The sequence below is a fragment of the Pleurodeles waltl genome, chromosome 1_2 (assembly GCF_031143425.1).
Source record: "Pleurodeles waltl isolate 20211129_DDA chromosome 1_2, aPleWal1.hap1.20221129, whole genome shotgun sequence".
NCBI lineage: Eukaryota > Metazoa > Chordata > Amphibia > Caudata > Salamandridae > Pleurodeles > Pleurodeles waltl.
This window is the reverse complement of record NC_090437.1, coordinates 337,613,716-337,635,740: the sequence shown is the minus strand read 5'-3', so window position 1 is coordinate 337,635,740 and position 22,025 is coordinate 337,613,716. Positions and strand designations below refer to the sequence as shown.

Here is a 22,025-nt window from a genome sequence, read left to right as displayed (position 1 = left end):
TGTAGACTACTCAGTAAAAACACTAGATGGTTGGATTCAAGGCAGTGGTGTAAGTAATTATGATGGGCTGTACAATTTATTTGTGAAAGAACACCTATTAAGTAATTGTTTCAATGATAAACTGCATCAGCATCTGGTAGACCTAGGACCAATTTCTCCCCAAGAATTGGGAAAGAAGGCGGACCATTGGGTCAAGACTAGGGTGTCCAAGACTTCCACAGGGGGTGACCAAAAGAAAGGGGTCACAAAACCTCTCCAGGGGAAGGGTGGTGAGACAGCCAAAAACAAAAATAGTAAAGAGTCTTCTACAGGCCCCCAAAAACCTGCATAGGAGGGTGGGCCCAGAGCCTCTTCACAAACCAATTTTGGGTACAAGGGTAAAAACTTTGATCCCAAAAAGGCCTGGTGTCGTAGCTGTAATCAGCCTGGACACCAAACTAGAGACAAGGCCTGGCCCAAGAACAGTACCACTTCTAACTCCACTCCAGCTAAAACTGGAATGGCCAGTCTCCAAGTGGGATCAACAGTGTGCCCAGAGCAAATCAGGTGTCACACTGAAGCTACATTAGTCTCTGAGGGTGGGGTGGATTTAGCCACACTGGCTGCCTGGCCTCCTAACATGCAAAAATACAGGCAGCAGCTCTTAATTAATGGGACAAGTGTAGAAGGCCTGAGGGATACAGGTGCCAGTGTCACCATGGTGACAGAGAAACTGGTTTCCCCTGGTCAATACCTGGCTGGACAAACTTATCCAGTCACCAACGCTGACAATCAGACTAAAGTACATCCCATGGCTATGGTAACTTTAGAGTGGGGAGGAGTCAATGGCCTGAAACAGGTGGTGGTCTCCTCAAATATCCCAGTAGACTGTTTGCTTGGAAATGACCTGGAGTCCTCAGCATGGGCTGAGGTAGAACTGAAAACCCATGCAGCCATGCTGGGTATCCCTGAACTGGTGTGTGTCAAGACAAGGGCACAGTGCAAGGCTCAGGGTGAAAAAGTAGAGCTGGAGTCTGGAAAAAGGGCCCAGCCTACCAAAAGAAAAGGAAAGTCAGCTGGGAAACCAGCTGCAACACAACAACAAAAAGAGAACCTCTCTTCTCAGGAAGAAGTTCTGCCCTCTGAGGGAACTGAGCCTATGGAGTTAGAACCTTATCAGGTTGAGCTCTTAGGCCCAGGGGGACCCTCAATGGAGCAGTTGTGTAAGGGGCAAGAAACCTGTCCCTCTCTTGAAGGCCTTAGGCAGCAAGCTGCTGAAGAGTCCAATGGCAACAAAACTGGAACACATAGGGTCTTATTGGGAAGATGGGCTCCTGTACACTGAGGCAAGAGATCCCAAACCTGGTGCCACTAGGAGAGTGGTAGTGCCTCAGGAGTTCAGAGAGTTCATACTGACCTTAGCCCATGATATTCCCCTTGCTGGGCATTTGGGACAAACCAAGACGTGGGAGAGACTAGTCAACCACTTCTACTGGCCCAATATGTCCCAGAAAGTTAAGGAGTTTTGTGTCTCCTGTACCACCCGTCAAGCCAGTGGTAAGACAGGTGGGCATCCAAAGGCCCCCCTCATTCCACTTCCAGTGGTGGGGGTCCCCTTTGAAAGAGTGGGTGTGGACATAGTGGGTCCACTTGAACCTCCCACAGCCTCAGGAAATATGTACATCCTAGTAGTAATGGATCATGCTACTAGGTATCCTGAAGCTATTCCCCTTAGGTCGACTACTGCCCCTGCAGTAGCCAAGGCCCTCATTGGTATCGTTACCAGAGTGGGCTTCCCTAAGGCGGTGGTGTCTGACAGAGGTACCAACTTCATGTCAGCATACCTGAAACACATGTGGAATGAGTGTGGAGTGACTTATAAATTCACTACACCCTATCATCCACAAACTAATGGCCTTGAGGAGAGATTCAACAAGACATTAAAGGGCATGATCATGGGGCTCCCAGAAAAACTCAAAAGGAGATGGGATGTCCTCTTGCCATGTCTGCTCTTCGCTTACAGAGAGGTGCCTCAGAAGAGAGTAGGATTCTCACCCTTTGAACTTCTGTTTGGCCACCCTGTAAGGGGACTACTAGCTCTTGTGAAAGAAGGCTGGGAGAGACCTCTTCATGAGCCTAAACAAGACATAGTGGACTATGTACTTGGCCTTCGCTCAAGGATGGCAGAGTACATGGAAAAGGCAAGTAAAAACCTTGAGGCCAGCCAACAGCTCCAGAAGTTTTGGTATGACCAAAAGGCTGCACTGGTTGAATTTCAACCAGGGCAGAAAGTCTGGGTTTTGGAGCCTGTGGCTCCCAGGGCACTTCAGGACAAATGGAGTGGCCCTTACCCAGTGCTAGAGAGGAAGAGTCAGGTCACCTACCTGGTGGACCTGGGCACAAGCAGGAGCCCCAAGAGGGTGATCCATGTGAACCGCCTTAAGCTCTTCCATGACAGGGCTGATGTAAATCTGTTAATGGTAACAGATGAGGATCAGGAAGCTGAGAGTGAACCTCTCCCTGATCTTCTGTCATCAAACCCTAATGATGGCTCAGTAGATGGAGTGATCTATTCAGACACCCTCTCTGGCCAACAGCAATCTGACTGTAGGAAAGTCCTGCAGCAGTTTGCTGAGCTCTTTTCCCTAACCCCTGGTCAGACACACCTGTGTACCCATGATGTGGACACAGGAGACCGCATGCCTGTCAAAAACAAAATATTCAGACAGTCTGATCAAGTTAAGGAAAGCATCAAGGTGGAAGTCCACAAGATGCAGGAATTGGGAGTAATTGAGCACTCTGACAGCCCCTGGGCTAGCCCAGTGGTCTTAGTCCCCAAACCTCACACCAAAGATGGAAAGAGAGATGAGGTTTTGTGTGGACTACAGAGGACTTAATTCTGTCACTAAGACAGATGCCCATCCCATTCCTAGAGCTGATGAGCTGATAGACAAATTAGGGGCTGCCAAATTCTTAAGTACCTTTGACTTAACAGCAGGGTACTGGCAAATCAAAATGGCACCTGGAGCAAAACAAAAGACAGCATTCTCCACACCTGATGGGCATTATCAGTTCACTGTTATGCCCTTTGGTTTAAAGAATGCCCTTGCCACCTTCCAAAGGTTGGTGAATCAAGTCCTTGCTGGCTTGGAGTCCTTTAGTGCAGCTTATCTTGACGATATTGCTGTCTTTAGCTCCAACTGGCAGGATCACCTGGTCCACCTGAAGAGGGTTTTGAAGGCTCTCCAATCTGCAGGCCTCTCTATCAAGGCATCCAAATGCCAGATAGGGCAGGGAACTGTGGTTTACTTGGGACACCTTGTAGGTGGAGGCCAAGTTCAGCCACTCCAGCCCAAGATCCAGACTATTCTGGACTGGGCAGCTCCAAAAACCCAGACTCAAGTCAGGGCATTCCTTGGCTTGACTGGGTACTATAGGAGGTTTGTGAAGGGATATGGATCCATTGTGACAGCCCTCACAGAACTCACCTCCAAGAAAATGCCCAAGAAAGTAAACTGGACGGTAGAATGCCAACAGGCCTTTGACACCCTGAAACAAGCAATGTGCACAGCACCAGTTCTAAAAGCTCCAGATTACTCCAAGCAGTTCATTGTGCAGACTGATGCCTCTGAACATGGGATAGGGGCAGTTTTGTCCCAAACAAATGATGATGGCCTTGACCAGCCTGTTGCTTTCATTAGCAGGAGGTTACTCCCCAGGGAGTAGTGTTGGAGTGCCATTGAGAGGGAGGCCTTTGCTGTGGTTGGGTCCCTGAAGAAGCTGAGACCATACCTCTTTGGTACTCACTTCCTAGTTCAGACTGACTACAGACCTCTCAGATGGCTGATGCAAATGAAAGGTGAAAATCCAAAACTGTTGAGGTGGTCCATCTCCCTATAGGGAATGGACTTTATAGTGGAACACAGACCTGGGACTGCCCATGCCAATGCAGATGGCCTTTCCAGGTTCTTCCACTTAGAAAATGAAGACTCTCTTGGGAAAGGTTAGTCTCATCCTCTTTCGTTGGGGGGGGGGGTTTGTGTAAGGAAATGCCTCCTTGGCATGGTTACCCCCTGACTTTTTGCCTTTGCTGATGCTATGTTTTAAATTGAAAGTGTGCTGAGGCCTGCTAACCAGGCCCCAGCATCAGTGTTCTTTCCCTAACCTGTACTTTTGATTCCACAATTGGCACACCCTGGCCTCCAGGTAAGTCCCTTGTAACTGGTACCCCTGGTACCAAGGGCCCTGATGCCAGGGAAGGTCTCTAGGGGCTGCAGCATATCTTATGCCACCCTGGGGACCCCTCACTCAGCACAGACACACTGCTTGCCAGCTTGTGTGTGCTGGGGAGGACAAAACGAGTAAGTCGACATGGCACTCCCCTCAGGGTGCCATGCCAACCTCACACTGCCTATGCAGTATAAATAAGTCACCCCTCTAGTAGGCCTTACAGCCCTAAGGCAGGGTGCACTATACCATAGGTGAGGGCACCAGTGCATGAGCACTGTGCCCCTACAGTGTCTAAGCCAAACCTTAGACATTGTAAGTGCAAGGTAGCCATAAGAGTATATGGTCTGGGAGTCTGTCAAACACGGACTCCACAGCACCATAATGGCTACACTGAAAACTGGGAAGTTTGGTATCAAACTTCTCAGCACAATAAATGCACCCTGATGCCAGTGTACATTTTATTGTAAAATACACCCCAGAGGGCACCTTAGAGGTGCCCCCTGAAACCTAATCCAACTACCCGTGTAAGCTGACTGGTTCTAGCAGCCTGCCACACTCGAGACATGTTGCTGGCCACATGGGGAGAGGGCCTTTGTCACTCTGTGGCCTGTAACAAAGCCTGCACTGGGTGGAGATGCTATCACCTCCCCCAGGCAGGAGCTGTAACACCTGGCGGTGAGCCTCAAAGGCTTACCCCCTTTGTTCCAGCACCGCAGGGCACTCCAGCTAATGGAGTTGCCCACCCCCTCCGGCCACGGTCCCACTTTTGGCGGCAAGGCCGGAGGAGATAATGAGAATAACAAGGAGGAGTCACTGGCCAGTCAGGACAGCCCCTAAGGTGTCCTGAGCTGAGGTGACTAACTTTTAGAAATCCTCCATCTTGCAGATGGAGGATTCCCCCAATAGGGATAGGAATGTGACCCCCTCCCCTTGGGAGGAGGCACAAAGAGTGTACCCCCATCTCAGGGCTAGTAGCCATTGGCTACTAACCCCACAGACCTAAACACGCCCTTAAATTTAGTATTTAAGGGCTTCCCTGAACCTAAAGATTTAGATTCCTGCAACTTACCGAAGAAGAAGACTGCTGAGCTGAAAACCCCTGCAGAAGAAGAAAGAAGACACCAACTGCTTTGGCCCCAGTCCTACTGGCCTGTCTCCTGCCTTCTAAAGAAACCTGCTCCAGCGACGCTTTCTCCAGGACCAGCAACCTCTGAATCCTCAGAGGACTGCCCTGCTTCAAGAGGAACAAGAAACTCCCGAGGACAGAGGACCTGCTCCAAAAAGACTGCAACTTTGTTTCAGAGGAGCAGATTTAAAGACCCCTGCAATCCCCGCAAGAAGCGTGAGACTTGCAACACTGCACCCGGCGACCCCGACTCGACTGGTGGAGAAACAACACTTCAGGGAGGACCCTCCGGCGACTCCGAGACTGAGTAACCAAAGTTGTCCCCCCTGAGCCCCCACAGCGACGCCTGCAGAGGGAATTCCGAGGCTCCCCCTGACCGCGACTGCCTGACTCTAAAATCCAGACGGCTGGAAAAAACCCTGCACCCGCAGCCCCCAGTACCTGAAGGATCGGAACTTCAGTGCAGGAGTGACCCCCAGGAGGCCCTCTCCCTTGCCCAGGTGGTGGCTACCCCGAGGAGCCCCCCCCCCCCCCCCCCCTTGCCTGCCTGCACCGCTGAAGAGACCCCTTGGTCTCCCATTGATTTACATTGCGAACCCGACGCTTGTTTGCACACTGCACCCGGCCGCCCCCGCGCCGCTGAGGGTGTACTTTCTGTGTGGACTTGTGTCCCCCCCGGTGCCCTACAAAACCCCCCTGGTCTGCCCTCCGAAGACACGGGTACTTACCTGCTGGCAGACTGGAACCGGGGCACCCCCTTCTCTCCATTGAAGCCTATGCGTTTTGGGCACCACTTTGAACTCTGCACCTGACCGGCCCTGAGCTGCTGGTGTGGTGACTTTGGGGTTGCTCTGAACCCCCAACGGTGGGCTACCTTGGACCCCAATCTTAACCTCGTAGGTGGTTTACTTACCTGCAAAAACTAACATTACTTTACCTCTCCCAGGAACTGTGAAAATTGCACTAAGTGTCCACTTTTAAAACAGCTTATTGTGTTTTATGAAAAAAGTATATATGCTACTGGGATTATTCAAAGTTCCTAAAGTACTTACCTGCAATACCTTTCAAATGAGATATTACATGTAGAATTTGAACCTGTGGTTCTTAAAATAAACTAAGAAAATATATTTTTCTATAACAAAACCTATTGGCCTGGATTTGTCTCCGAGTGTGTGTTCTTCATTTATTCCTGTGTGTATGTACAACAAATGCTTAACACTACTCCTTTGATAAGCCTACTGCTCGACCACACTACCACAAAATAGAGCATTAGTATTATCTCTTTTTGCCACTATCTTACCTCTAAGGAGAACCCCTTGGACTCTGTGCATACTATTCCTTACTTTGAAATAGTGCATACAGAGCCAACTTCCTACAGCAGGCCTCAGCACACTTTCAAATCAAAACATAGCATCAGCAAAGGCAAAAAGTCAGGGGTAACCATGCCAAGGAGGCATTTCCTTACACCAACAATACGCAGATTAGTCCTCATTGATAATAGCCCAAAAATTATTTTGCAGACAGGTCCTCTCTAGACTCCTGGCATGGATTGCAGATTACCACATCCTATCCCATTCTCAATCAGGACTTGGAGTTAAGATCAGTACGCTGGATTAGGTGTTTTGCTTTAAGACAATATGTTAGAAGCATGTTGACTTGAAGTGGGACAACATACATGTGGACTTCATGCATACGAGGGCCACTGTTGACCTTGTCCCTAGGGAAAATCTTTGGAAAGTGCTGGGGAATTCTGGCATCTCGGATGACCTACTAAGGATCTTTATAACCTTACACTCCGAAATCAATTGCCAAATACGATGGCGAACTGGTTGAGATCTTACCCCAAGAATCTCAAACTGTGGAGTAAGGCAGGGGTGTGTTGTGGCCCCCACGTTGTCCTGTCTATACATTAATGGTGTGGTGGCGTGGCTGGACAATAGTAATCATGATGCCTCGAAATCTGCAGGAATCAGTACCCTGGTACTGATTTTCACTGATACATTGTTGCTCTCCAGAACTCCACTGGGCCTCCAGGTTCTCTTGGACCAGTTTGCCTCCTTTTGCACAACTAGGGGCCTCGAGATAAATGCTGCAAAATCTAAATTGATGGCAAATAAGCCCCATTGTTCTTTCAGAAGCAAGATGCTGGTGGAGGGTGCACCCATAGAACAAGTAAAAAAGCTTTGACTATCTGGGCTTGAGATTTGCTGACAATTCCTCTTGGGCCCAACAGATAGATAAAAGCAGGGTTCTACTGCAACATAGGGTGACAGCTGTTGTAAGGAAATTCGAAGCTACTTCTAGCACAACAGCCTTGCAAGTCCTTGAAGTCTGTAGGGCAAAATATCTTACTGGGCAACCGAGGGAGCAAAGATATGGGGCAGAGCTGACACCTCTCCTTTGGTCTTAGCAGGAAATACATTCATCAGGTCAATGTTTAATTTACCTAAGAACACCCTTGATACCCATTTAATTTGATCTAGCACTGATTAGGGTCGATTTAGTGGTGCTCTTAAAAATACTAAAATATTGGATACAACTTTGGACAACAGTGGAACTGTCTCCTTATAGTGAGGGTCGAATCGAAATTATAGAGCTAGATAAAAGCATTTTTCACTCCTTTGCTTATTTAGTACGATCACACATCTTTGTGCAATTATTAAAGGAATTATGCCAAATGACAATGGGATAAGCCATAACCTTAAGGGTGAAGAATATCTTCTGAGACTGCAAGTTATTCAGGCTATGGAATGACCAAAATGATAAGGGCCTCACTGCAAAGTTCCCCCTTTATAAATGTACCCACAGCTTTAATCCATATCTTATTAGGATCAGGCACAGCTACGTAAACAAAAACAAATAGAATTGGTAACCTACCTCTTAAAACAATTACAGCTAGATGGCTAAGGACACCACCTTACCCATTTACCATCCCCTCTGCCACTTCTTACCAGAGACATAAGAACATTTCTTATTCTTCTGTTCTGCTTATCTGACTCCAAATATAAAGGTGTACCGTTCCTATTTCTAGACTTTTAAGAATCCTACGCTTTTGTGTATCCTCGGACACCTGAGGTGTGACAATTGAGCAAGTTGTTTTTGCCATTTCTAGGTACTTTAATTGGGCTTGGCAAAATAGATCTTTGAAACTCGACGAGGCCCTATATTCTCAAATAGATGCTTGTTTCATTGTATACCTTAGAGGGTAGCTTTCTCAAGAAACACATATGTAACTCTAGGATTGGTTTCAGTCAGTGACAGCTCAATTTTTGCTCTTTCACCAAAACCCATAATTAGGGTGAAAAAAAAAATTCCCTTTCTCTTTCATATGCTATATGTGCATTTCCTGATCTTTACTGTTTGCACTTTGTAACAACATGTACATGAATGATGGTTTTAATTATGATTACTCTTGGTTTTTGCACTGTGGTTGGAGATATACTCTTAAAAAGTTTAACATACGTACTTTCCCCATTACATGGCTGCATGTGCACTTTAAGTACTGCCAGAACTTTGTAAAAAAAAAAAAAAAAAAAAAACTACCATGAATGAGGGTTCTCAATTGTGACTGTTCTTGTACTGTAAATGGAGATACATGTTTTTATTGTATATTTAATTACAAGTTGTGTTGTACTTTTATGGTTTTCTAAAATAAAATAAAAACTAATAAAAAAGCAATGAGATATTTGAGATGTCAAACAAAAATAACTTTAAAATAAAATACTAGGTTCAGTGCAAAAAAATCATTTACCGTTTCAGGTAATCTTCGAGGGCTTTTACCAGGTGTCAGCTGTGCAACTGAAAAAATCCTAAAATAAAACAAAATACATTAATTAATTAAAACTCTAAACAAAATTAGCAACTTTTTGGACCATTAAAATTTTTATTGTGTGCTTCGTATCTGTCCGTTGCGATTTCTCTCAGTTCGCCCCGGTCATCAGAAAGCATCGTTATTATAGGGAGATATTGTGACAAGTGAAGCAGTCTCAGCTACATCTGTGTATCAATCTCCCGTGCATTATCAAGGCATGCACATTAATTCAAACAGGACATTTATTAACTTCGAACAGACCTTTAAGAAGTGTAACCTCTGTAGAGTCATGCAACTTAGGAAATACTCTTTGAATGAAGATCACATTGTAACACCTTAAAAACACACAAATATTTTACAATATATGTGAATTAAGGATAGGTTTAGGGCTGTATGGTTATTACTACCTTCACCCCAACATCCACTCAAATGTACCATCAAGTTTCCCCTACAGATGCATGACCCTTAAGGATCACTTTCTTGGTACCAGGCTGGATAACACAAAGTTTTAAAATCCAAACGAAAGAAATCCAAAATGTAAGATCCCAGTGCCAACACAAAATCACTTCCTTTGATAAACAGAAAGAATTTGAGAGCGCATTCAAGCCAGATGAAGGATTCTAATGCTGTGGCCAAAATGGCTTTGGCTAACTTTTCAACAAAAAGAAACAGGACTCTGCAACAGGGACTAGGCCACAGGAAAGACACCAAGCACCATTACTGAGAGAGAAGATCCTCCCCCTCCCTGTAGCGTTCAGAAAGGCTAGGAGCTCCGTACAGCTCCAGGCCATTGTTTGGGGAAGGAGAGAAGTCACCAGAGTACATGGATGCCATTAATGACAACCTACACTCCTAACTCTTCTTCTGTTTGTCAATTACTTTGGGGGAACATCCCACAGGAAACTTTTTTCCACAAATGATATTTTTGTGAAATGCACATTTGTGACAAGAAAGGCCAATCTCTATGACAAGTTCTTCTCACTGGTCAGGTCAAATTCAGAAACAAATTCACTACAAAACTGACATGTAAGGCAGTGCAGTGATTGTGCAGGAAGTCAATGATATTAAGTGGTCAGGGCCAGGAATATATCCTTCAAGTGCAGAGTGCTGGATAGGACAATGGCAAGCAACAAGAGTAGTGCAGGGCCTCTTGATGGGAGTTACAAGCATTGTTGTTAGATATCTGTGAATCCTAAACTATGGTGCAATAATTGTTGGGCCTAAACTGTAGCATGCAGCGATGTTAAGCAAGTGTTGTCTCGTACACTCTCACTAGATAAGAAATACGTGTGAAAGTGCAATAGTTTGTATTTAGAGAACTAATAATAATCATTATTAAATGAAGGCGGAACTTATACGAGTAAAGGACTTTAAATAGAATCCAGGACTATTCCTAATCATGAACTAGTGCTGCACATTTAAGTTGTCTGATAACTTATTCTTGAGTCAATAAGCTCGTTCCCATCATAAACTTGTATCCTATCACCTATTGGGAAAATCAGAAACTGCTTACATAGCTGAGAAAACTGAAGCTTTGTATACCAGTATGTGAAAGAATGCCCAACTCATACGCTCTTGTGTCTAATCTTGCCTGTATGAGGCTGTTAAAACATATGCCTGAGAGACCTCATAGTGCAAAAGATAACACTGACCACTGGCAGGGAGGAATACAAGACTCTCCGATCGGTCAAGAAAAGGAGGTCTTGTCTGCAAGATTTCTATTTTGTCCATCTTAAGGACATGGAGCAGGTATGAGAACCAGAACTTAAGAGGCAAAGGCCAGGGCTGAGCTGACCAAGCACTGTGTGCGCTTCATGATCACAGACAGCCCTTGGAACTGGAGGAGTTCCACATTCAATTCAACTCCAAAGAATCTGTCCTCTAGAGATCAGAACATTCTCTTCACCTCCCTCCCACCCCCATTCATCTCGGAGTTGGTGTTCAGGTGCGCTGCACAGGTGAACATGGATGGACAACATCTACATCCTTGAATATGGGCCGGCAGACACTACCTAAAGCATTTCCCCCTCATGTGATCAACTGAGATGCTTGCTCATGTAGTCAGCTCATTGTCTAAATCTGAAATAGACACTTTCAGACAAATGTCATAATGAAAAGCCCAAAGAGACAGAGCTACTGCAAGCAGGGTGGTACAGGGTTGTTGGTACCTCACATTACAAAGGGTTTTGTTGTTGTCTGTATGAATCATAACAAATGTCACCACTGGCAAGAAGGATTTCAGTTCAAGGAAAAATTGGCTTCAGCTCCAGTAAGATGATATGCAGAACTACATTTTAGGAGTTTAACAAGACCAAGATGACTAGTTCCCCACAATGAGTCTGCCCCCATACATACACACAGTCCGTGGTGACTGAGATGCAGATTGGACGGTGGGAAGGGCATTTCCTTAACAGGTTGGAAGCATGCATCCACAACTGCAAAAAGTCAGTACCAACGATGGCTAGGATGAAAACACAAGTGGAGGTGGGCGTGGAGAACCTGCCCTGCGCAAGAGGCCTGTAGTCCCAGAAGCCACTATAACCGATAGTCTAGTGTAGGAAGATTAGATATGGTATGCCAAATAAAGGTATACCCTGCGAAGCGTCCATGGGTTCCCTTACTAGTGGACAGGGCTTGCTCTACCCATCCCAAGGTGCTCTTTAAGGGGGCAGTGTGGTCGAGCAGCCTTAGGCTTATCAGAGAGGAGTTTTAGAGACATCTGCAAATACACACAGTCAATAAATAAGACTCATGACTCATTAAGGCGATCCACACCAATTTACAAAAATAACTATCTTTATATATGTTTTGGCAACAGAATCAATATCAGGTAAGAACGTTATGAAGGAAAAGTTTAGAAAAGTCGCCACCTTGTGCAATTCTTAAAAGCTGCAATGTTATCCTGGGGAGGGAAACATATGGCAAACAGGTATTGTACAGAGGACGTAGGGGACCAATCTGCTGGAATTAAGGTAAGTATTGGGCAATGGTCAAGGCCATACTACCAGGTCACACCGGGTGGCACTGCAGTAGCTGGGTGCAGGGATGTAGTATGGCGTTGGGTGTCCAATGTTAGTCAATGTGGATTGGTCCAGATGCAAAGAGCATGCAGGTTAGGACTGGGGTCCAGTCAGGGTGAGCCACCCAGTGGGCTCAGGTCTTGTGATACTTGGGGACGTAGGGACATGAAAATGTCACTTACCCAGTGTACATCTGTTCGTGGCATCAGTCGCTGAAGATTCACATGTTGTGCATAGCCCGCCATCTGGTGTTGGGTCGGAGTGTTACAAGTTGTTTTTCTTCGAAGAAGTGTTTCGAGTCACGGGACCGAGGGACTCCTCCTCTTTGTCTCCATTGCGCATGGGCGTCGACTCCATCTTCGATTGTTTTCCCCGCAGAGGGTGAGGTAGGAGTTGTTTGTTAGTAATAGTGCCCATGCAATGGAGTGAATAAGTATGTACCTATTTAAGATTTAATATATTTACAAATGTACAAAGTTGAAGATAACTTCCAAACGGCTACAGGCTCCCGGGGAGGTGGGTGGGCACATGTGGATCTTCAGCGACTGATGCCACGAACAGATGTACACTGGGTAAGTGACATTTTCAGTTTGATGGCATCTGTCGCTGTAGATACACATGTTGTGCATAGACTAGTAAGCAGTTATCTCCCCAAAAGCGGTGGCTCAGCCTGTAGGAGTGGAAGTAGTCTGAAATAAGGTTCTTAGTACGGCTTGACCTACTGTGGCTTGTTGTGCTGATAGCACGTCTACACAGTAGTGCTTGGTAAATGTGTGAGGCGTAGACCATGTGGCTGCCTTACATATTTCGTGCATTGGAATATTCCCTAGGAAGGCCATGGTAGCGCCTTTCTTTCTGGTTGAGTGTGCCGTTGGTGTAATGGGCAGTTGTGTTTTTGCTTTAAGGTAGCAGATTTGGATGCACTTAACTATCCATCTGGCTATACCCTGTTTCGATATTGGGTTTCCTGTGTGAGGTTTTTGAAAGCAATAAACAGTTGTTTAGTTTTTCTGATGTGTTTAGTTCTGTCGATGTAGTACATTAGTGCTCTTTTGACGTCTAATGTATGTAGTGCCCTTTCAGCTATGGAATCTGGCTGTGGGAAGAACACTGGTAGCTCTACCGTTTGATTTAGGTGGAACGGTGAAATAACCTTTGGCAAAAATTTAGGATTAGTCCTTAGGACTACTTTATTTTTGTGTAGTTGGATAAAAGGTTCTTGTATTGTAAACGCCTGAATTTCACTTACTCTTCTTAGAGATGTGATGGCGATGAGAAATGCAACTTTCCAGGTTAGGAATTGTATTTCGCAAGAGTGCATAGGTTCAAACGGTGGACCCATGAGTCTTCCATGAAGTAACAGGTGGTGTCCTTGGTGGTATAATTCTTTTGAGGCCTTCCATAAACGCTTTAATGACAGGTATTCTAAATAGTGAAGTTGAATGGGTAATCTGCAGGTATGCAGATATTGCTGCGAGGTGTATCTTAATGGAAGGCCAGGTTCGATTTTTGTAAGTGTAGTAAGTAACCCACTACATCCTTTGGAGATGCGTGTAATGGTTGAATTTGATTATGATGGCAGTAGCAAACAAACCTTTTCCATTTGCTTGCATAGCAGTGTCTAGTGGATGGTCTTCTAGCTTGCTTTATGACTTCCATACATTCTTGTGTGAGGTTTAAGTGTCCGAATTCTAGGATTTCAGGAGCCAGATTGCTAGATTCAGCGATGCTGGGTTTGGATGCAAGATCTGTTGTTTGTGTTGTGTTAACAGATCTGGCCTGTTGGGCAACTTGACGTGGGGTACTACTGATAGGTCTAGCAGTGTTGTGTACCATGGTTGCCTTGCCCATGTTGGTGCTATCAGTATGAGTGAGTTTGTTTTGACTCAATTTGTTTACTAGATATGGAAGGAGAGGGAGAGGGGGAAAAGCGTACGCAAATATCCCTGACCAGTTCATCCATAGGGCATTGCCTTGAGACTGCCTGTGTGGGTATCTGGATGCGAAGTTTTGGCATTTTGCGTTCTCCTTTGTTGCAAATAAGTCTATTTGAGGTGTTCCCCAACGTTTGAAGTAAGTGTTTAGAATTTGGGGGTGAATTTCCCACTCGTGGACCTGTTGGTGATCTCGAGAGAGATTGTCTGCAAGTTGATTCTGGATCCCTGGAATAAACTGTGCTATTAGGCGAATGTGGTTGTGAATTGCCCATTGCCATATTTTTTGTGCCAGAAGGCACAGCTGTGTCGAGTGTGTCCCTCCCCTGTTTGTTTAGATAATACATTGTTGTCATGTTGTCCGTTTTGACAAGAATGTATTTGTGAGTTATGATTGGTTGAAATGCTTTTAACGCTAGGAAAACTGCTAGTAGTTCAAGGTGATTTATATGCAGCTTTCTTTGATGTACGTCCCATTGTCCTTGTATGCTGTGTTGATTGAGGTGTGCTCCCCACCCTGTCATGGAAGCATCTGTTATCACGTATTGTGGCACTGGGTCTTGGAAAGGCCGCCCTTTGTTTAAATTTATATTGTTCCACCATAGAAGCGAGAGGTATGTTAGGCGGTCTATCAACACCAGATCTAGAAGCTGACCCTGTGCTTGTGACCATTGTGATGTTAGGCACTGTTGTAAGGGCCGCATGTGCAACCTTGCGTTTGGGACAATGGCTATGCATGAGGACATCATGCCTAGGAGTTGTAATATCATCTTCGCCTGTATTCTTTGTGTTGGATACATGCTGTAAAGAAATGGCTCCCTGTTGCAGTTACCCCCCACTTTTTGCCTGATACTGATGCTGACTTGACTGAGAAGAGTGCTGGGACCCTGCTAACCAGGCCCCAGCACCAGTGTTCCTTCACCTAAAATGTACCATTGTATCCACAATTGGCACACCCTGGCATTCAGATAAGTCCCTTGTAACTGGTACTTCTAGTACCAAGGGCCCTGATGCCAAGGAAGGTCTCTAGGGGCTGCAGCATGTCTTATGCCACCCTAGAGACCCCTCACTCAGCACAGACACACTGCTTACAAGCCTGTGTGTGCTAGTGAGAACAAAATGAGTAAGTCGACATGGCACTCCCCTCAGGGTGCCATGCCAGCCTCTCACTGCCTATGCAGTATAGGTAAGACACCCCTCTAGCAGGCCTTACAGCCCTAAGGCAGGGTGCACTATACCATAGGTGAGGGTACCCGTGCATGAGCACTGTGCCCCTACAGTGTCTAAACAAAACCTTAGACATTGTAAGTGCAGGGTAGCCATAAGAGTATATGGTCTGGGAGTCTGTTTTACACGAACTCCACAGCACCATAATGGCTACACTGAAAACTGGGAAGTTTGGTATCAAACTTCTCAGCACAATAAATGCACACTGATGCCAGTGTACATTTTATTGCAAAACACACCCCAGAGGGCACCTTAGAGGTGCCCCCTGAAACTTAACCGACTGTCTGTGTAGGCTGACTAGTTCCAGCAGCCTGCCACACCAGAGACATGTTGCTGGCCCCATGGGGAGAGTGCCTTTGTCACTCTGAGGCCAGTAACAAAGCCTGCACTGGGTGGAGATGCTAACACCTCCCCCAGGCAGGAGCTGTAACACCTGGCGGTGAGCCTCAAAGGCTCACCCCTTTGTCACAGCCCAGCAGGGCACTCCAGCTTAGTGGAGTAGCCCGCCCCCTCCGGCCACGGCCCCCACTTTTGGCGGCAAGGCTGGAGGGAACAAAGAAAGCAACAAGGAGGAGTCACTGGCCAGTCAGGACAGCCCCTAAGGTGTCCTGAGCTGAGGTGACTCTGACTTTTAGAAATCCTCCATCTTGCAGATGGAGGATTCCCCCAATAGGGTTAGGATTGTGACCCCCTCCCCTTGGGAGGAGGCACAAAGAGGGTGTACCCACCCTCAGGGCTAGTAGCCATTGGCTACTAACCCCCCAGACCTAAACACGCCCTTAAATTTAGTATTTAAGGGCTACCCTGAACCCTAGAAGATTAGATTCCTGCAACTACAAGAAGAAAGACTGCCCAGCTGAAAACCCCTGCAGCGGAAGACCAGAAGACGACAACTGCCTTGGCTCCAGAAACTCACCGGCCTGTCTCCTGCCTTCCAAAGATCCTGCTCCAGCGACGCCTTCCAAAGGGACCAGCGACCTCGACATCCTCTGAGGACTGCCCCTGCTTCGAAAAGACAAGAAACTCCCGAGGACAGCGGACCTGCTCCAAGAAAGGCTGCAACTTTGTTTCCAGCAGCCTTGGAAGAACCCTGCAAGCTCCCCGCAAGAAGCGTGAGACTTGCAACACTGCACCCGGCGACCCCGACTCGGCTGGTGGAGATCCAACACCTCAGGAGGGACCCCAGGACTACTCTGATACTGTGAGTACCAAAACCTGTCCCCCCTGAGCCCCCACAGCGCCGCCTGCAGAGGGAATCCCGAGGCTTCCCCTGACCGCGACTCTTTGAACCTAAAGTCCCGACGCCTGGGAGAGACCCTGCACCCGCAGCCCCCAGGACCTGAAGGACCGGACTTTCACTGGAGAAGTGACCCCCAGGAGTCCCTCTCCCTTGCCCAAGTGGAGGTTTCCCCGAGGAACCCCCCCCTTGCCTGCCTGCAGCGCTGAAGAGATCCCGAGATCTCTCATAGACTAACATTGCGAACCCGACGCCCGTTTCCACACTGCACCCGGCCGCCCCCGCGCTGCTGAGGGTGAAATTTCTGTGTGGGCTTGTGTCCCCCCCCGGTGCCCTACAAAACCCCCCTGGTCTGCCCTCCGAAGACGCGGGTACTTACCTGCAAGCAGACCGGAACCGGGGCACCCCCTTCTCTCCATTCTAGCCTATGTGGTTTGGGCACCACTTTGAACTCTGCACCTGACCGGCCCTGAGCAGCTGGTGTGGTGACTTTGGGGTTGCTCTGAACCCCCAACGGTGGGCTACCTTGGACCAAGAACTGAACCCTGTAAGTGTCTTACTTACCTGGTAAAACTAACAAAAACTTACCTCCCCCAGGAACTGTGAAAATTGCACTAAGTGTCCACTTTTAAAACAGCTATTTGTCAATAACTTGTAAAGTATACATGCAATTTTTATGATTTGAAGTTCCTAAAGTACTTACCTGCAATACCTTTCGAATGAGATATTACATGTAGAATTTGAACCTGTGGTTCTTAAAATAAACTAAGAAAAGATATTTTTCTATACAACAACCTATTGGCTGGATTTGTCTCTGAGTGTGTGTACCTCATTTATTGTCTATGTGTATGTACAACAAATGCTTAACACTACTCCTTGGATAAGCCTACTGCTCGACCACACTACCACAAAATAGAGCATTAGTATTATCTATTTTTACCACTATTTTACCTCTAAGGGGAACCCTTGGACTCTGTGCATGCTATTCCTTACTTTGAACTAGCACATACAGAGCCAACTTCCTACATTGGTGGATCAGCGGTGGGGTACAAGACTTTGCATTTGCTGGACTACTCAGCCAATACCTGATCACACGACAAATTCCAAAATTGTCATTAGAAATTCATTTTTGCAATTTGAAAGTTTTCTAAATTCTTAAAAGTCCTGCTAGGGCCTTGTGTGTTAAGTCCCTGTTTAGCATTGTCTTTTAGAGTTTAAAAGTTTGTTAAAAGTTTGAAATTAGATTCTAGAAACAGTTTTAGATTCTTTAAAAAGTCTTCCAACTTTTAGCAAAATAATGTCTGATACAGAGATGAATGTGGTGGAACTCGACACCACACCTTACCTCCATCTTAAGATGAGGGAGCTAAGGTCTCTCTGTAATATCAAAAAAATAACCATTGGCTCCAGACCTACCAAAATTCAGCTCCAGGAGCTGTTGGCAGAGTTTGAAAAAGCCAACCCCTCTGAGGATGACTTCACAGAGGAAGAAATTAGTGACTTGGAGGGCAATTCCCCCCTTCCAGTCCTAAATAGGGAGACCAGGGCCTCTCAAGCCCTGTCTCCAAAAATGATAGTCAGAAATGTTGCTTCCCTCACAGGAGGGTCCAGCATTTCTGAAATCACTGAGGATGCTCTCAGTGAAGATGACCCCCTGTTAGCCAGGATGGTCAAAAGATTGGCTTTGGAAAAGCAGCTCCTAGCCATAGAAAGGGAAAGAAAAGAGATGGGCCTAGGTCCCATCGATGGTGGCAGCAACTTAAATAGGGTCAGAGATTCTCCTGACATCCTAAAAATCCCCAAAGGGATTGTAACAAAATATGAAGCTGGTGATGACATCACCAAATGGTTCACAGCTTTTGAGAGGACTTGTGTAACCAGAAAAGTGAACAGATCTCACTGGGGTGCTCTCCTTTGGGAAATGTTCACTGGAAAGTGTAGGGATAGACTCCTCACACTCTCTGGAAAAGATGCAGAATCTTATGACCTCATGAAGGGTACCCTGATTGAGGGCTTTGGATTCTCCACTGAGGAGAATAGAATTAGATTCAGGGGGGCTCAAAAATCCTCGAGCCAGACCTGGGTTGATTTTGTAGACTACTCAGTAAAAACACTGGATGGTTGGTTAACTGGAAATGAAGTGTGTGACTATGTTGGGCTTTATAATTTGTTTATGAAAGAACACATTTTAAGTAACTGCTTCAATGAAAAGTTGCATCAGTATCTGGTAGACCTAGGTCCAATTTCTCCCCAAGAATTGGGAAAGAAGGCAGACCACTGGGTCAAGACTAGGGTAACCAAAACTTCCACTGGGGGTGACCAAAAGAAAGGGGTTACAAAAACTCCCCAGGAGAAAGTGGGTGACACTAGAAACAAAGAAAAAGAGTCCTCTGTAGGCCCCCAAAAACCAGAACAGGTGGGTGGGCCCCAAGACACAACCCAAAACAAAGGTGGGTACCAGGGTAAGAACTGGGATGCCACTAAGGCATGGTGCCACAACTGTAAACAGTCTGGGCACCACACCAAGGACACTTCTTGTCCCAAAAACAAACCCCAGAACAAGATTCCAGGGGTAACCAGTGTAGCCATGGGAGATGACTCCTCAGATGAGGAGGTCTTCATAGCCTTCAACTGGAAACAGGGCCCAACAGGTGAGTTGGAGATTCCAGAGGGAAGTAGACACTTCCACCACCTACTGGTGAATGGGATCCCAACCACTGCCCTGAGAGACACTTGTGCCAGTCACACTATTGTGCATGACAGGCTGGTGCTCTCAAACCAGTACATCCCAGGTGAGACTGCCAGGGTAAGAGTTAGCCTAGACAGGGTCACTAAGAGGCCTGTGGCTTTAGTACCCATAGAAGTGGGTGGCACTCTTAGCTGGAGAAGGGTAGTAGTCAGTACAGACCTCCCCCTTGATTGTCTCCTTGGAAATGACTACCCAGAGGTTAGTCAGAGCCCAAGAGAGGAACTGGTCCAGTGCCAGTCCTCTCCCAAGGATTCTGGAAGTCCTGCCTCTGCAGTAAATGCAAGCAGGCCCCAGAAGAAGAAGAAAAGAAAACAGAGTAGGAAGGGTGGACAACCTTTAGCCAAGGTTACAGCAAGCCAAGGAGATTCTGCTCCAGTAGGGGAGAACTCCAAAAATGGCCCTGATAAAGTCCAACCTGACCCACAAGAAGTCCTGGCTAGTCAGGCAACTGTTAAACCTGAGTGGGTGGCTCCTCAGCTAACAGAAGAAAGAGTGGAAGAAGGGTGTTTACTACAAGATGTGGTAACCCCCCACTCTAATACAGCAGACAGGCAACCTGAACCCAAAGAGGCCTGTAACTTAGCCCCTTCCCCTTTAGGTGAAGAGCTAAAGGTGTGGTTCTGGGCACTGACAGCTGTCAGTGGCCTCTGCTGGGTGTTAGCCTTTATGGCTGCACTATCCTTAGCATGGTGGTCTGACCCCATGCCAAATAGCAAGCTAGGCCCCCTGACCCTATTGGTCATGGTGGGGTTACTCCAGCTCTGGGTAACCTCTCTGGGTAAGCTAGGGGTAACCCTGGCCAAGATAAAGTTAGCAGAGGTGGATACCTCTAAGACCAAAATAGAAAGAATGGGTGGAGACATTGAAGAGGCAGACAAGAGGCAATTCAGACTAGGTCCTATCACTGTGGAAGTAGGTCAGTTCCCCAAAGGGAATGACCTGAACAGAAGGATGTAAGGCAGAGTAGGCCCTGCAACTAACCAGCCTATTTCTCCTACTCTTCCTCGCCTGACAGACTAGGAAGACTCTCCCAGCTTGGGCTGAGTCTCCTGGCCTGTGGGCTGGGGGGGGCTTGTGTAAAGAAATGGCTCCCTGTTGCAGTTACCCCCCACTTTTTGCCTGATACTGATGCTGACTTGACTGAGAAGAGTGCTGGGACCCTGCTAACCAGGCCCCAGCACCAGTGTTCCTTCACCTAAAATGTACCATTGTATCCACAATTGGCACACCCTGGCATTCAGATAAGTCCCTTGTAACTGGTACTTCTAGTACCAAGGGCCCTGATGCCAAGGAAGGTCTCTAGGGGCTGCAGCATGTCTTATGCCACCCTAGAGACCCCTCACTCAGCACAGACACACTGCTTACAAGCCTGTGTGTGCTAGTGAGAACAAAATGAGTAAGTCGACATGGCACTCCCCTCAGGGTGCCATGCCAGCCTCTCACTGCCTATGCAGTATAGGTAAGACACCCCTCTAGCAGGCCTTACAGCCCTAAGGCAGGGTGCACTATACCATAGGTGAGGGTACCCGTGCATGAGCACTGTGCCCCTACAGTGTCTAAACAAAACCTTAGACATTGTAAGTGCAGGGTAGCCATAAGAGTATATGGTCTGGGAGTCTGTTTTACACGAACTCCACAGCACCATAATGGCTACACTGAAAACTGGGAAGTTTGGTATCAAACTTCTCAGCACAATAAATGCACACTGATGCCAGTGTACATTTTATTGCAAAACACACCCCAGAGGGCACCTTAGAGGTGCCCCCTGAAACTTAACCGACTGTCTGTGTAGGCTGACTAGTTCCAGCAGCCTGCCACACCAGAGACATGTTGCTGGCCCCATGGGGAGAGTGCCTTTGTCACTCTGAGGCCAGTAACAAAGCCTGCACTGGGTGGAGATGCTAACACCTCCCCCAGGCAGGAGCTGTAACACCTGGCGGTGAGCCTCAAAGGCTCACCCCTTTGTCACAGCCCAGCAGGGCACTCCAGCTTAGTGGAGTTGCCCGCCCCCTCCGGCCACGGCCCCCACTTTTGGCGGCAAGGCTGGAGGGAACAAAGAAAGCAACAAGGAGGAGTCACTGGCCAGTCAGGACAGCCCCTAAGGTGTCCTGAGCTGAGGTGACTCTGACTTTTAGAAATCCTCCATCTTGCAGATGGAGGATTCCCCCAATAGGGTTAGGATTGTGACCCCCTCCCCTTGGGAGGAGGCACAAAGAGGGTGTACCCACCCTCAGGGCTAGTAGCCATTGGCTACTAACCCCCCAGACCTAAACACGCCCTTAAATTTAGTATTTAAGGGCTACCCTGAACCCTAGAAGATTAGATTCCTGCAACTACAAGAAGAAAGACTGCCCAGCTGAAAACCCCTGCAGCGGAAGACCAGAAGACGACAACTGCCTTGGCTCCAGAAACTCACCGGCCTGTCTCCTGCCTTCCAAAGATCCTGCTCCAGCGACGCCTTCCAAAGGGACCAGCGACCTCGACATCCTCTGAGGACTGCCCCTGCTTCGAAAAGACAAGAAACTCCCGAGGACAGCGGACCTGCTCCAAGAAAGGCTGCAACTTTGTTTCCAGCAGCCTTGGAAGAACCCTGCAAGCTCCCCGCAAGAAGCGTGAGACTTGCAACACTGCACCCGGCGACCCCGACTCGGCTGGTGGAGATCCAACACCTCAGGAGGGACCCCAGGACTACTCTGATACTGTGAGTACCAA

The 22,025-nt window shown here is 47.2% G+C and overlaps 1 protein-coding gene and 1 non-coding gene across 2 annotated transcripts in view; both read right to left on the bottom strand.

Annotated features, from left to right (window-relative positions):
- HAUS6 (HAUS augmin like complex subunit 6) overlaps window positions 1–22,025 on the bottom strand; it is a 356,865-nt gene that overhangs the window by 139,331 nt on the left and 195,509 nt on the right. Inside the window, exon 16 of the mRNA XM_069239436.1 lies at window positions 9,087–9,144. Within this exon, the coding sequence (XP_069095537.1) occupies window positions 9,087–9,144 (58 nt within the window). The remainder of the gene's footprint in view (window positions 1–9,086; window positions 9,145–22,025) is intronic.
- LOC138257646 (small Cajal body-specific RNA 8) lies at window positions 9,220–9,349 on the bottom strand. The gene has a single exon (XR_011198389.1). It is a non-coding gene; the product is annotated as a small Cajal body-specific RNA 8 (non-coding RNA).